Source organism: Drosophila hydei, unplaced genomic scaffold (assembly GCF_003285905.1).
Source record: "Drosophila hydei strain 15085-1641.00,03,60 unplaced genomic scaffold, DhydRS2 tig00000253-arrow-arrow-pilon, whole genome shotgun sequence".
Lineage (NCBI taxonomy): Eukaryota > Metazoa > Arthropoda > Insecta > Diptera > Drosophilidae > Drosophila > Drosophila hydei.
The window spans coordinates 190,433-207,085 of NW_022045698.1; the positions used below are offsets into that span (position 1 = coordinate 190,433).

At 38.4% G+C, this 16,653-nt stretch overlaps 1 protein-coding gene across 4 annotated transcripts in view; it reads left to right on the forward strand.

Moving 5' to 3' along the window:
* Positions 1-16,653, forward strand: part of LOC111592495 (protein madd-4) — an 80,088-nt gene that overhangs the window by 36,910 nt on the left and 26,525 nt on the right. For all 4 annotated transcript variants that reach the window (XM_030223702.1, XM_023304717.2, XM_023304721.2 and 1 more), the window contains 6 exons: positions 3,426-3,570; positions 9,609-9,738; positions 11,495-11,597; positions 11,830-11,925; positions 14,385-14,582; positions 14,653-14,945. In XM_030223702.1, the coding sequence (XP_030079562.1) occupies positions 3,426-3,570; positions 9,609-9,738; positions 11,495-11,597; positions 11,830-11,925; positions 14,385-14,582; positions 14,653-14,945 (965 nt within the window). The remainder of the gene's footprint in view (positions 1-3,425; positions 3,571-9,608; positions 9,739-11,494; positions 11,598-11,829; positions 11,926-14,384; positions 14,583-14,652; positions 14,946-16,653) is intronic.

Genomic DNA, 16,653 nt, shown 5'->3' on the forward strand with positions numbered 1-16,653 from the left:
TGTGTGTGTGTGTGTGTGTGTGTGTGTTAGCTGCGCTCCAAAACTAAAAGATGATAAATTACGTCGATGTTGTCAGCGCAGGTGGGCCGGTAGGCGTGTCTGAGCATGGGGGCGTGGTCGTGGCTCGTGAGCATGACAAAAACAAAAGCCATTTCAGCTTACCAGCCCGCCAATGTAATACGTACTTACGTATGCATATATATGCAGATTGCATAACGCAAGCGCCTTTGTATCATTATGAACGTGAACATAAATAAATCATAATGTAGGGCGGTTGGTTGGACGATCTGGCGGAGTTTGATATATAAGTGAAGGCGGCAGCAAGGGCTGCCACTTCAGCGTCAAAGGCCAACTATTGAAATGCCAATAAAGCGTGCTGCCGGTGGGCTGCCTGCCTGCCTGGCTGCCACTTCACGAAACTCAGTCGCAGTCGTTGACGCAGGAATGAAACGCGCGCGCTACAAAGTATGCTATGCAATGCTGACATGAGATATGGGAGGGGTGTTAGATAAGTTTGTGGATTTGTGGTGAAGTAGGTTGATTATTGATATATGCTATCTGAAATGCAATTTTCTAGCTTCTATTAATTATACCTAAAGCTGTTGCTTTGAACAGCCAGCAAATCTTTATATTTATCAGATATATATATATTATTTTTGAATAAAATCAATTTAATTTTACTTTTGCAAATATCTGTTTAAAGCTTAGATTTCTCCATTGCATTTGTCCTAATTCATGTTAAATGCTCAACAGTTGAGGCAACCCTCGTGTGTAATATGTACGTCCGCAGTTTGGCAGGCTTACAACTACAATAATGTCAAACGAAGTTGGCGACAGCAGCAAAAAACAACACTAACAAAAAACAACAACAATAAGAAATGTGGGCACAGCTGCGAGGCCCTCTTAGCTACCCTCCGCCCCCACAGCTCTGCGCCTGTTGCCCTCTCTTGGCGCTTTCTCTAGCTACCCGTGGTTTGTTTGAGTTTCAGTTCAATTTGTTTCGAGTGCAGTGTGAGTGTGTGAGTGTGTGAATTTGTGTGTGGGTGTGGGTGTCGGTGTCGGTGTCGCGCCTTATCCGACTTTTCGCCTAGTTTGGAGCTCTTGCTGCCTTTGTAATGCCGCCAAATCGTCACCCCAATTTGTTGTAATAAACGCCAATATGTCATGTGGTTTACATTGTGTTTTATTTGTCTGCCACGAGTTGGGCGGCCAAGTAGATGTTGCAGCAGCAGCAGCAGCAGCAGCTGCCAGAAACACGTATGAGCACATACATATATGTATAGCTCTATATATATTTATATATATCTCTGTATCCGTTGCAAATAAATCAAATAGCAAGTTGCCAGTTTTGTGGGTTTTAATGCGGCCCGCGGGCTTATTTCTCACCAGCTCTGTTGGGCTTGTGGTTGAGACCTAAAATCAAAAAACAGACTCGCACACACACAAACACACACATACATATTCATATACACAGGCACTCACATACAGCCATAACCACAATACATTTCTTTCGGGTAGCTAAGAGAGCTCTTGACATGGGTTAGAATCTAACACATTTACCGCTAAGAGAACACTGGATTAATTTTCAAATGGCCATCTGTCATTTGGCTGCCGGGCAATTCCTCGAAATGCTAAAATACTAAACGACACTGTCAAAATAAATTCTGAGATATTTGGGTTAATATATAAAATATATAAATATATATATAATAATCATGCTGAGTATATATTAAAGAATGCTTTAATATATTGTGAGCTAAATTTTTTGCTGGATTTCCAGTTAAACTTGAGAAAAGCTATCGAAAATTTAGCAAATAGATCAAATTGATTATTATTAAATTTTATGAATGCATATTAATTAGAAATAATTGTATTAAAAATAAATAAATAAATAAATAAATATTATAAGCATAATAATTTTATATAAATTAGATTTTGAATTTGATTTCTCAAAATACATGGAAATTTTTATGTAAAGCTGGGGCATGCTAACTAAATATTATTCAAATATTTCAAAAGAATAAAACCATATTAAAAACTGGCTCAAGTAGATGTGGCAATTGCCAGTTACCATATTCGGTATATATTTCATCAGCAAGCTTATGCTATTTAATTTTATTATGTATAAATATTAATTTTTAGTTTCCCAGATTTTGATATAGAAATTTGATTCCACAAGGAACTTGCTGTAACTAAATATTATTCATGAATTTCTATCAAAAATAAGAACAAAATGAATTTAGCAGAATAACTTTTCTGCACAGAGTTTTGAGTAACTTAATACATGACAACAATATTTAAACAATGTGTGGTATAAGCAGCTCAAATAGTTGGTTTGCGGCTTCTATGCACCAAGCAAATTCAAATTTTGACTACACAAAGGAAAACGAAATTTTACCTTAAGGTAATATTATTGAAATATTGAAAATGCTTCATCAATTGTATTAATATCACTCACATGCGTTATTTGTGTATTTATTTAACAGTTTTATTTAGTTTGAAACGCTGTGAAAATAGCTGGAAAATTTGATTTAATTTAAAGCACATATAGTTGTGTCTTCATGCATTACTTTAGTTATACAAATTAGCACACGCTAACTAAGCTCGTCAATGGCTTCCACTTGTCAAACGACTTCAACTAATCCAAGCCATTCCTTAAATAATATTCCTTTGGCACTGAGCGAAATCTGGCACGAAGACAACTGTGTAGCAAGTGCCATGAGGCACCAGCTGCATATCAATCACTAATACATTGTAACAGCATACACGCACACATACACATATCTTGGCAAATACATCATAAGCAGATACAAGTGAGTTGTGTGTGTGCCTGCGCCTGGGCTTATGCAACGAATTCTCATTGATTTCCATATTTTATTTATTACTGTGAGGACTTGTCTGTGCGTGTGTGTGTGTGTGTGTATTTTCTTGTATGCTTGTTTGCCAATAGGTTACGATACGATACCGCTAACAGTTGATTTACACTTATTTACGTAGCATTTTTTTTATGTTTTTTTTCTTCTACGGTTTGAATACACTAGCTTGAGGTATTTGGATTTTGATAATATTTGTGTAACGTGTAGACATATCTGTAGAGTTACCTTGATAAGCTCAACTATGCTTATATGTAAGCTAAATGCCAATATGCTAAGAGCTTCGGCTCAGTCGACAGAGCAACGTCGCTGTTGCCAGATTCGTTTAGCTAATTTATATATAATAAAAGGGAGGCATAACTGAAGTGACTTATGTGAGAGATATAAAGCTATACCAATTGCAATATGTAAGGGCATTGAGGCGTCTGCACACTAGGCTAACTTTGTCGCCTTATTTTCGACGGCTCTTTTATCAAACTGTTCGCCTTAATACATATATATATATATATTTTATATACATATATTTATTTGGTTTTGTGCTTCTCTTTTCAGCGCGTTGGCTGCGATTTGAAAATAGGCTCGACGAAGAAAATTGACGGCTGCGGCGTTTGCGGAGGCGATGGCAACTCCTGTTCGCAACCGCTCTATTATTGGGAGATGTCGGCGATGTCGCAATGCTCCGTCACCTGCGGCGGCGGTAAGTCCTTAGTCCTTAGTCCTTAGTCCGTAGTTGTTATGTCTCTAGGTCCTTATGCATGTACTTATGTAGTTGTGTGCCTGGCTTGGGAGCTGCCGCCAGTCGGCTAGTCTCTAGTGTAAATAAACAAGTGGAATATGTCAAGAACATTGCCGCAGGCATTGGCGTGCCTCGCTGCCGTTTGTAATCTTTTCCCTTACGCGAAAAATGCTGTCAAATTTTTTACGTGCCTCCAATTTCCCCCTTCAGCTTGTGTGTGAGTGTGTGTTGCAAGCAGCTATTTGTCGTGCTCATTTATTTTCATTGAATTGGAATTTGTTTCGATTGAATGTTTGCATGGTAATCGAGTGGCAGTTGCGCTGCCTTCGTGCCTCTTGTTGAGGCAAAAAAAAAAAAAACTGTTCAGCAAATTTGCTGGCTAAATGCTTAAAGTTTGCGCTCTCTTTTTATTTAATTTTTCTTTTCTTTTTTTGCTGGCATTATATTTTTGCTCTACTATCATACTTTAGATATATATATATATATATATATATATATATGTATATATGATTAATAGTGCTGTCGAAATAATATATTTGCAACTAAAGTTTGTCGATTAGCCTGCGATCCAACTTTGTTGTTAGCCAAAGCCTAAGGTTAACTTCTGTTTTCTGCCTTCTGTGTGGGTTCATAAATTGCTTTGCATGCAGCAGCAGCAGCAGCAGCAGCAGCAGTGGCATTGGCAGCAGCAGCAGTAGCTGAAAGCTAAAGCCAGAAGTTTTCCGATTCAATTCACAAAAGTTCACAAGTGTGCCTGCATGTAACATGATGAGAGACATGAGATAATATAAGTTTGGTGTCCTCTTACTGAACGGCAGTTACCTGTCTCAGCTGAGAGTTCAGCGGGTTGAAGTAATACGACAAGAGCAACAACGATTGTTATGGTAACAAGCATTTAATTAGTATATATCTTAATTGTATTATATGCCAGTCGGAGCTCTAATGAAAGTCAACATGATGTTTCAATTTGAATTAAATTTATAACTAATTGATATTATTACGTATTGTTATTAAGCAATTTGCAATGTATTTGCATTAGTGTATTAAATATCTTCACCGATGTGGAAAACCCGAATTGGCTTTGGCGTCTTTAATATATGATTCATTTCAAAATTAACAAATAATTTTAAGCGCACATTTACTGGAACTAGCCTGGCTTAATGGCAGTTAGTAATTAAATGAAAGGCATAGTTGGTGCTAGTGATTGTTAGGCTTTAGGATATGCTGTAAATTTATCTAAGGTTTTATTTAATTTATTTTAATGCCTATCATGATTGTTGAATAAGGTTAAATTTTATTAAAATTAAAAGATAAAAACAATAATTAAATATTTGAGATTTTTTTTAATTTTTTAAAAAGTAATGATATTAATAAAATATATTTTTGTATTTGAATTTAAATATTATAAATTTAAGCAATATTGACATTTAAAATTTTAGTTGCAGCTAAACAAAAATATAGTACATTTCACTAAAAATGCACTCTCATTTAGTTTGAGAGTTGAAGCTAAATAAAAATATAGAAAATTTTTCAAAATATTTTCAAATGTTGTTTACTCTCAACAAGTTCGAGAGTAAAACTTATTTTAAAATTTTTTTGAGAACTTTTCTATATTTTTGCTTAACATCAACTAACAGTATTGCTTAAGTTTATAATATTTTAATTCAAATAAAAATATATATTTTCTTAATATCAAAAAATTTTGAAAAATTATTAAAGATCTCAAAAATTGCAACTACTCTTTCAGCCTTATTTACCTTTTGGCATATGCCATAAGACAGTATATTTGAAAAAGCAAAGAAAAATATAAACAAATTGTCACCTAAGCGAAATATGAATAGTAATTAATCTAGAAAGAGAAATCGATTGAAGCCAAATTTCAAAGGCACACACAAATTTTGTGGAACACACGCAAAAGCTGATGATAATGGCGTTAAACCAAAACAAATATTTTCTGTCAATATTCTGGGTTAGAGAACAAACTTTAAGCCACCATTTTTGATATTTACTCTTTGTCCTCTTTTTTTTTTGGTGTGGCCTCATGAATTTTTAATCAACTATGCGCTAGCATTTTCGGCCATTAGGCCGTCAAAAATGCCGAACGAAAATAATCGGTTTGCCGCTTGATAAATGTCAGTGTGTTTTTTTTCCATTGAGGGGGGCCTAGAGGTGCATGGGGCTAGCAACCAACAAGAACAACGGGCCGGGACTTGTTAATTTCCGACAATGGGAGAACGCACCAAGCGCCGGGCGACGCCAGTTTACTTAGTCATTATCCTGGCCGTCTCTTGCAAATGGCAAAATCAATTTGTTTTTCAATTTTAATTGCAATATCGTTTAGCTACCTTACAAGTAGGCGTTGCCCCGCCCGCCCACGTGCCACTGACTGCGGAGGGCTCGCTGCCTTAATTACATTTCAGCGTCTGTCCGCCTCACATGTCAGTTAAATGTCAAGTGCAGTCAGTCGCTGCTTGCCGTTGGCCGGCACCGGCGTCTATCCACAGGGGGCACCCAAATAAACGCACCGCCAAGCCCAACATACGAGAACTATACGAATAAAAACTACTATCGTCTGTCAGTTTTTCATAGCACGTTGTTTCGGCTGCGACTTGTCATTTGTTTTACTCACTTATCGACGTCACCGGCAAACATAATTGTCTACATTGCAGGTAATCAATTATGCCGAATTATACATATTTTGTGCTCACTGCACCGCCCCTTAGCTTGCTCCAAATTGATAGTCAACTTATTTCATATTCTTTTTCTCTCGCACACCAAATTAAGGGCACCAAGTGATCTCATACATGCGTCCAGCTTTATATATATATATATATATATATATATATATATATGTAGGTTAAACAGGTGACTAGTGGAGGTCAGCTGAAATCGCTCGCCTGATATTCCTGTGCACTTGTTTTAATTGAGGTTCAAGTATTTGGGCTACCAAAGGCATTTAGTGTAAGCGGATTAAAGCTGTGAACAAGATTTTAACTCGACTCAGCTGGGCAGCAATTGGAAAATGTTTTAAACTAAAAGCCAAGTGAAATATTTTATTAAAGTAAGCCAGATCATACACGAGTGAATATTCTGTAATATATTTATAATTTTAAGCACTTTAACAGAGTTTGAGAATAGTTTTTAAAGTAAACTGTCTTAAATGTTATCCCTTTTATTTTTTTTTGTCATAGTCATTCTGTTCGTGTGAGAGAACCATCTTAAGTTCATTGTCATTCAATATCTTTGTAGTCTTGGTAGCAGCTTTCGTTGACTTTCTTTACAGTTAGTCTATCTATTCGAATTCCCTTATTATAGCTGCATATCATAGCTGAATATCAGATTTTAGATGCACTATTTGCATGCCTTCTTAGCCGCTCCAAGCTGAAATATTTTCTACCAGGGACTAAAACTACCTTTGTTAGATCTACAGAACAGTGGCTTGAGTCTGTAAAAATAGTCGCATCATTGCTCATCCAATTTCTTTGGCAAAGCAAAATTTGATATGTTTTAAAATTCAATTATATGTTGAAGTTGTGTAAATTTGGTCAACTTAATAATTTTTTCTCTGCACCCAATCACGAATCCCCTTTGTGCCAAGCTTCAGCTTTTTAAGTGTGCTAACTTCCAGTCGTCTTCTTTTCGTTTAGTCACTCGCTTGGCAAGCTGGCTATTTGTCTCGTTCGCGCTCAGCAGCAGTCAGCAGCAACTATAGTTATCTCCCTCTCGCTCAATGAGTCATAATTAGAGCGACATCTAGCTTTATATCTCTTTCTCTCTCAAGAAGTGATAATTAGAGGATACAAGCATGAAATGAGAAGCTTTCAGCAAAGAAGCGCAAACTCACACAGATAAAAAGCTCTCTCTCACTAATACTATTGCAACAGTGGAAGCCAATCACGAATTGGGAAACTTAGTTAACAGAATCTTTTTCCTTATTTCACAGTATCATACATACATATATATTATGTTATTATATGATATATATATAGAAACAATTTACGGATCTTAATAAATACATAATAAATTTTACATACGCGAGACAAACTTATCCTAATTAACCATTTAATTTACAGTGATTAATATTGGTAAGCCGAACTCAATTGAAATAAGTCGGAATTAGAATCATAAGAAAACATTTTTTCTCAAGACCCACAAAGAAAATTTTCTTTGAAGCATAAACTAAAACTAACCAAATTATAGTTCTATGGAGCAGCTCAATAGTCATTAAATGAATCACATTGAAGATTGTAGTAAGCTCATAAAAAATATCAGTTGTCTCATGCTGCAGCCACTTGAAAGAGAGGAATCTGCAGTAACATTAACATTTCCGCTGCTCTATAAATTATGATCAATATTAATGACAGGAAGGAGCCCCTTTTGTTGCTCGTAACTTAATATGGACAACATGCTGGGTGCAGTGAGCTTTATAAATCCACTCATCGGACCCCATGATGCTGCATGCCACGCCAGCCATGCTAGCCATGCTGGCTATGCCCCAAGCAACATGCTGAGCCAAAAGCTATGCAACACATGCCACACACACACAGTCTGACTTCTGCCCCGCCCCCTGCAGTCTTTCTATCGCTCTTTATCATTGCCGTGAACATGAAGTCGACTTTTTGCGTTACAACTATTGACATAAATGCCAATAGAGGATATTACCAATTGCCTTAAGCCAATTGTGTCATGAATACGCAGCAGCAGCAGCAGCAGCAGCAGCGGCGGCGCCAGCTGACGTCTATGACGATGTTAGAGGGCGGCGTGTTGCCGCTGGAGGGGAAGCCATAGTCTCAGTGTAAGGCTAGGGATAAGGATGACGATGACGTTGCCTGAACGCACACAATGAAGCTTATAAACGAAATTCAATAGCTGAAAATCGGCGTCCCATCTGTGCTCTTTGGGGAGGCAGCACTATTTACTATCAAATTCGAGAGCAGCTTCCAACTATTTTTCAAACTGACAGATCGTTATGGCATTATGCATTGTGCGACTATTTTTGCTGAAGCATCGGCAACGAAAAAAGCTCTAGCCACTTGTCTCTCCTACCCTCTCTCTCACTCTCTGTGTATCTCTCTGCTGCAGCCTCTTTGGCTGGCTCTGTGTTTGCTCTGCCAATTTCCGCTCTTTATTTTTTTTTTTTTTGGCCAACAACAAGCAGAAGAAAATAGAATTTGAAAACGCCCAGCCCATTTGCTGCAGCCATTTGGCTTAGCTGAAAACTCACATCTGTTTGTTAACGTTAACCCATTGCGTGGCTGCGTTCAGTGCATGTAAAAACAGAATTTTCCAGTGTGGAAATTGGAAGAATATTGAAAAGTTTTTAAGAAGAATTTTTGTATAAAAGTATTATGAATTATTAACAATTATCAATAATTCAGTTAAAAGAAAAATGGTTTAATAACTCGTATTTTTGTATTATATATAATATAACAGAATTTGAGCCAAAAGCCGAGTATTATTATAAAATAATATGTTTTAGACTCAGCTTAACTAAGAGGTTGAAAAAAGTTCATATAGAATCATAATTTTGACTTAAGGAAAATATCATAATAAAATTTAAATTTATATTTATAAAACAAACTCTTATTAAATTTATTATATTTTTTAAATATCACTAATTAATATATAAGCTTAGTTAAATCTGAATTGCCTCAGTGCTAAGACATGTTTTTTACTTAAAATTACTGATAAGTTTTCCCGGTATGGTGCGGGTTAAGCTCTGCTGTTTGGTCTATTCGCTGCGTGTCCGTGACTGTCTTAAGTGCCTAAGTGACATTAAAGTTGCAGCGCAGAAAACCCCAGCCCAGCCGAAAACCCAGCCCAGCCCAACCCACTGAAAGCCATTTCGGGCTATTATTGATTTTAAAATGCAGCAAATGCACGTCGTCTGCCATTTCCAATTTTTAGCCTTTACCCCTAATACTAACGTCATTCTGCATTTCTTTACTTATATATATATTTTTTGTGTTTGCTCTATTTCTGTTTCGCTTGTGCCGTAGGTTATAAAATGTCTCGTCCTGCGTGCAAGAATCGCCTAACTGGCGCTGATGTCGATACGATGCTCTGCAATGCTGCTAATCGCCCGGAGAATTCGGTGGTGCCATGTAATACACACAGCTGTCCGCCGCGGTAAGTACAGCTCTGACAGTTGCCCCCCCAGGCGCCCCAGACAGTCCACCTGCCCACACGCCGTTGTCCTTTCCCACCCCTTCCGGCCTTAGTCCACCTGCCGAGCTATCAATTTAAATGGCGTTTGGTTATCGTGCGCACGTTTTGATTGCCTACTCGGTCTCTATTATCGCCCAGCACTGCGACGACTCTGACGCTGTCTGCCTGCTGTGGACTTGTCCGTGTTTGGTGTCTTCTCCGTCTGCCCGTGTATATGACTATATACACACATATATATATATATACATAACAAGAACCCCCGACGCCCACACTTTATTTATCGCTCTGTGACATTTTCCAAAAACCGAACTGAAAGTTTACGCCAATTTTCCAAGTATCTCGCGCGCAGCGCCTCAAATTCTAATCTCCGTTCTGTGCGGTTGTCTATTGTTGTTTTTCCTTTTCCCTTTTGGTATACCCTGCAAGCCACAGATGTGCTCAACCAGAAGTTTCCAAGAGCTCTGAAATATTTGCTGATTAACAAAGTTAACTAAGGGCCTTATATATTATTGGGTATAGCATATAGTTTTGTTTAAAGAAGAGTTATATATTTTAGTCCATCTATCAAGCTAAGTTAACTTGATTAATATAAAAGCTGCAGCAATTAAATTTGATATGCAAGTTCTATAAAGCCTTTAAAAGTGCATTTCATATGAACTTATGTTCTGCCTTTACTTTAAACCCAATTTACAGTAAATATCTAGGGTATCTTGTAGTCGCTACTAGTCGCTCAATGTCCCTTTTTTGCTCTTTGCTGTTGCTCTCTGGCGTTTGGTCTGTTTATTGCTGTTCGCGGCTTTGGGCCGCCGTCGGTTTGGGACATCAATTATTGCCTGTGATTTTGGCTGTCTTGAGGTTTTCAGTTTTTGGCAACGCTAACTGCAACATTGGGGACTTTGCTAATAGCTGGTTGGGGTAAAACGCCTGGCTGGAGTATCATTGTGCTTGCCAAAGACTTATGATAGTTGTTAGTTTCGTATGGCAATTGAGTTGTATCGGGAGAAAGGATATTTGAGCGGGAATTGACAATAAAGTCTAGACGCACGAGTTTTTGTTGTAATTGCGCGAAAGTAAAGTCTATAAATTGAGATTACGATGGAGTCGAGATGTTATAGCTGAAAGGCAGGTTTACTATTGTAAGTGAAGCCTATCTGCAGGAGAGCTAAGGACTTGTGAGTCCTTTTTGGGTCTAATGAGTTAACGTATGGTTCTAAAGAGAATTGCTTGATAATCAATTCTTCTTATTTCTTAGTTTAAATAGTTAAAAGTCTAGTTTCATCTTCTAGGCAAAAACTATTTGAGTTTTATTGCATAATAAACCTTGATAAGTACAAAGTCCTTAGCAATCTTAGCCCTTCGTATGTGCACCCCTTGCATAGCCAGGCTGTCTTCGTTTGCTGACAGCTCAATCCTGGTTTGACCCCCCTCGCTTTCTGGTCCCAACACATGCACAAAGTGATTCATTCGACTATATAATCTGTCTGCATAAAATGCCATGCTCTTTAGTGTCCAACACCATTTCAATAGGGGCGTGGACTCGTCCTTTTTAACGTCAACTTTTTTGTTGCAATTTTTTTTTTTTTTTGAGTTCCGACCGCAGAGGCGGTCAGCTTGTTTTTGAAACAATTTAGTTGAACTAATTCAGCAAAACGCCCGCGCAAGTGGCCACTGTGTTATAGTTGGGTATACTCTAACCACTTGTCCGCCTCTTCCGCAGTTGGATAACCGACGATTGGAGCACTTGCAGTCGCCTCTGTGGGCACGGCTACCGTGAACGGATGGTTGTCTGTGCCGAGGAGACCAACGGCATCAAAACGAGGGTAAGTGCAATGCTAGTGGCCAAAATAGTTGAACGAAAGTGGCTATTACCAGAGTGCCGCCCACTTTTAAACGCTGCTAATTTTGCATACCAAGTAGCAACACGACACACACAGACATAATATTACCATGTATTCTCACACTCTCTATATATATTTTTCTTTCTTTTTTTTGTTTTTTTGTCTGCTCTTCACTTTTCTGGATGGGTTTCATGCTTGGACCTTTTGGTAACAGGTTGCTGATATTATGTGCCGCACTCCGAAGCCGCCAACACAGGAGACCTGCATTATCGAGGAGTGCCCACACTGGGAGGTGGAGGACTGGACTGGTGTAAGTACTACAACAACCACAACAACATTAAGAACAGCAGCAACAACTCGTGTAATAATCATGCACTTTTTGCCAGCAAAGCAGACATGACGAAGACCAAGACGCAGACATAGCTTAAAAAGCAAGACAGAGACAGGGCAAGTGGAAGACGCAGACGTTGATGAGAGGCCACGTCTGGCCGTAGTGTATACTTAGCTAAATGTGTAGACGGCTACTTGTTAGGCATACACTGGCCGAGAGTCGATTGACAAACAGAAGACTTTGAATAGAAGAAAACATGTAAAGAGAGAGAGTGGGAAATTATAAAAGAGTTCACGATTTGACTAAGATTTTAGTTTAAGCAACTTTCATAGCTCTCAAATTTTGCAAAAATATTTTTAAAGTTTCTGCAGAGAACAGCCCAATCTGATCAGACTCTTTGCAGCTTATTAAAATTTTTTTTTCTTTCTTTTATAATTTTATACAAAATTTGTAGCTTAAGAAATTTTGCAGAAATATATTTTGCAGTTATTATTTTATTTTCTTATTTTAATTTCTTTTTATTTGAATTTTTTTTTTCATTCTTTCATAATTTTATAAAAATTCTGTAGTTTAAGCAACTTGCAACATTTCAATAGATTTAATTATATTAATATTATTAATTATTTTATAAAAATTCTGTCTGCATCATAATTACTTTATGTCTATAGAGCATCAGAGTTTCGGCGTGTTAGTTTCTACTTTTTTTACTCGTGTTATTTTTTGCAATTTACTTTGCTTGCTGGCTCGTAATAAGCCGCTAGACTTGAGACTGAAGCCTCTTCCCGGTTATAGCCATACAACTTAATCAACTTGGAGGTTCGTTGCTGTTGCTGCTTAAGTTTGTCTGGCCGCAAGTAACACTCACCTCATCGCCCATCGCCCCACTGTGCCCCAACCCTTGCCGGCCTTATCGAGTTCGCTGCTGTTCATTTAAAGTGCAAGTTTATTAATGTGCGACTCGATTTCTATATGTTGGGGGTTGGCGTTGGCGTTGGCGTTGGCGTTCGCGTTCGCGTTCGCTCCTGGGCGTCTTGCCAGGGGTGTCAAGTTTATGTGTTGCTTAATTGAATTGTCTTGAGTTGAGTTTGGCTGAGTATTTATTTTGCTTACATTGAGAGTGTTGCTACTCGCATTGTGCGAGGTTAAGGGCATATGGAATAGTGCTGTTTGCCTGCTTGATTTTATGTGTGCTTCTGCCGGCACATCCTCCCTTTGCACTTGACGCACAACAAAGTCACTTTTATAGCTTTTAATACAAAGTGGATTACAATGTTTGAAAATAATGAGCTCCAACTTCAGCCTATTAAGAACTTTATGAACTAAAAAACAAGAGGAAAAAAATTTAACTTTGGCAAAAAAAAAAAAAACAAAAAACATTTTAACGGCTTGCATGTTAATGGCAAAGGCTGAGAGTATTCTGCAGATGAAATTAAATGTAAGTGGGACGAGTGGGACAGTAACCGAATACCCAATGAACTAACTAAGAATTAAATGAGTGAAATGTGTAAGTGTATATTGTGTAAAATATTGATTTGAAGTGGTTAAAAATATTTGATTAGTAATTATTAAAAAAAAATAAAAAAAAGTTTTCTTTATTAAACTATTTTTATATTTTTTTTTATATAAAAACTTTTTGGAATTATAAAATATTTATTTAAATATAAAAACTTTATTTTATTAGCTATTCAATTAATTTGATAGCATAAATATAATGTGCACGCGTCAAATTTGATAGCCAAGTTACAATATCTTTTTCTAGAGTATAAGAACTCAGCTCAGCCAGCCTCGAGGGTCAATAAAAAAATACATTTAAGGTTTTTTGCACATTAATAAAATAAGTATGCCCAAACACATGCATATATATATGCATATGCCTATATATGTGCCACATGTATGTGTGGCGCAAAAATTAAGCGCCATTAAAATGAGCTGAAAAGTGGCTAAAAGTTGCGGGAAGCCAAGGGCGAGGCGTGAGTGGAGTACGCATGAAATGCATAAAAGCAATGAATGGGTATGGGCATGGGCATGGGCATGGGCATGGGGCGCAGATAAACAATGGGGTAAGCTACTCGAAAAGGACGTTACGCATACGCCGCGTGGCAGCGCCAACTGACAAAACGCAAACAATATGAAAAATTTGCATTTGTATGCGTGGACGCGTGCACGTGCCGCACCGTTGATGGGCTAGGGCGTATGAAGGATGTCCGACCATGCCCCTACCGCTGCCCCCTTCAACTCCGCCAAACAGTTTCCATTTAGCTGTTGCTTTTTGTTGTTTGTAGCAACCGTCGTCCACTTTCACTTTCGCTTCTCGCACTTTTCACGACTTTTCATCGTCATCTTTTGCGCAAACAAATGAATTTTTATTGCGCCCTCAGTAAAACATATTGCAATAATTTATAATGCTTATGGATCCCTATCAACTCTCCCTTTCCCAGTGCTCCGTTTCATGTGGACAGGGCATTCAGATGCGCGGCGTTGAGTGCAAATCGACAGATGGAAGTCTGAGTGCCAAATGTGATCCGCTAACGAAGCCCGGCAGCATGCAGCAGTGTGCGACTGGCATCCATTGCGATGGTGGCCCGAATAAGGGTGGCGGCACCATTATTGTCGGCAGCAGTCGCTCCCTGAATGAGGTAAGCCAGTGGCATTTGCCGACACTTGTGTGGCTTATACGCCAGAGCTAACGTTAATCGGTCTTTACAGCGCGCCGAACGGCATATGGATAGCTCGGATCTTGATGAGGACGACGACGATGAGGATGAGGAAGTTGAAGATATGGATGATATGGAATCAGGCCAAGACACTGACGATGGAGAAGGCCTCTCCTATGCAGATCAGCCAATGCGCTATGCGCATCACACACAAAGTCGACTGCATCACGAGACGCCCGAGGAGCCACGCACTATGCGACTCATGAGTGGCAGCTCGAGCAAGAATCACAACAATGCACGAACAGGTGCCAGCGGTGGAACGGATGTGCCCTCGCTGGATCCAAGGTGAGTGCGAAAAGCGGAATAATATGAAAATATTTTCTTGAATTCAAGCCAAATATTTGGCTAAAATTGTTGGTAAACAAGAGATGGGGAGAGAGAGAGGCAGCTATGGTTGGGTGAAAGTTGCACTATGAGAATCGTATAGAGAGGTGTTTTACAAAGTAATTTAGAAATAAAAATCGAAATTTAAGCTGTATTAATATGACTTTAAGCTATGAGAATCGTGAAGAGAGGCGATTTATAAATTTTTATTTTTTCAAAAACAATTGAAACTCTGAGAATCGTATAGAGAGCTAATTTTTAAGCTCAAATAATATTAGATTTTATATTTTATATATTTATTCAGCTTATCTTAATATTTTTGACTTTTGTGGAATCTTTAAAATGCTTCACAGTTTTGCAATCAAAGCTGTTTTTTTTTCTGCTAACCCAGCCAAGGCGCTGCTTTTAGTGGTTAACAATCCATCATTACTCAGACTCAGAGTCAGACCTAGACTCCAACTCAGACAGCAGACCTCCAGCCAGGACGTACTTGACATATTTGAACTGTAGCTCAAGTACGAGTGCTCTGCGCTTCTTCGCCTCAATTCTCACTGCTGTCGCTCCTTCTGCTCACGACTTCAGCTTAAGTACTTGGCTTACAAGAACTTACAAGCTGTATACATTCACACTCACACTCACACTCTCACACACACACACACATAGCACTAAGATTGAGTGTGGCCACGTAGCATGCCTTCTCATAATGTCCTTGAGCCGTGTCGACACCTAAAATTAAGGCTATCGACAACGACATCATCAACATGAAACTGTTCGAGTTGCTTGCAAGTACAGTAAAGTACGCCTAATGACAATTAAAGTGCCGTCGTGTGCTTTGTTGATGTTTATTGGTAAGCGATAAAGTAGACGCGATAAGCTGTCGAATTGGTTGTCGGGGCGGCGGGCAGTCTCGGGGTCGAATAGTGCATATAAGCCAACACTTTAATTAGACTTCGATGCGGCGAATGGGGAACATCTAATGAAATCGTTTGGAGCTAGCTAAATCAAATGCTTTTAACTGTTAATTGGTATGTGGGGAATACTCGCTGACCAAATAATAAATTATAGCTCTGATTGGGTCGCGCTTGGCTCGACTAGGTTAGGCTCGGCTCGGCTCGGCTCGACTCTTGTGCTGTCCTCGTCATGCCCTAACAAGGGGTATTATAAATAAGCTAAGGAATGTTAAGAATATGACAAGATTCAGTTCAAGCTTTAATATTGGATTCAGGCATCCAGGAATCAGGCATCCAGTACTCTGCGTATTCTTAGGCTTGAGCACATTTTACTATAAGTATTAAGTACAAAGCAATCTAAGTATCTGTAACTAAGTAACTTGATATGCATCGAAAGAGCATTCGATATTCGTTGTATTTAATATAGCCAATTATAGTTGTAATTTATATGGATACCATTTCCTTTGCTCTAATTTATGTGGCTATAGTATTCAAGCAATGAAGTCTGTGTAAATAAAAGCGGCAGTGCTGGAAGATGTTTGCCAGCTTAAGTACTCAATCGACTAGCCTATACTTCCGCTAGTAGTAACAGCTAAATAGTAGTACCAAATCATATAATTTCGAAGGCAACGACAAGCTCTAACATCTTATCAGCCAAGTGTAATCAATATGCTTGGCTGCAATGAGAGGCAGCGCTCGATGGCAAATTAACAATAATT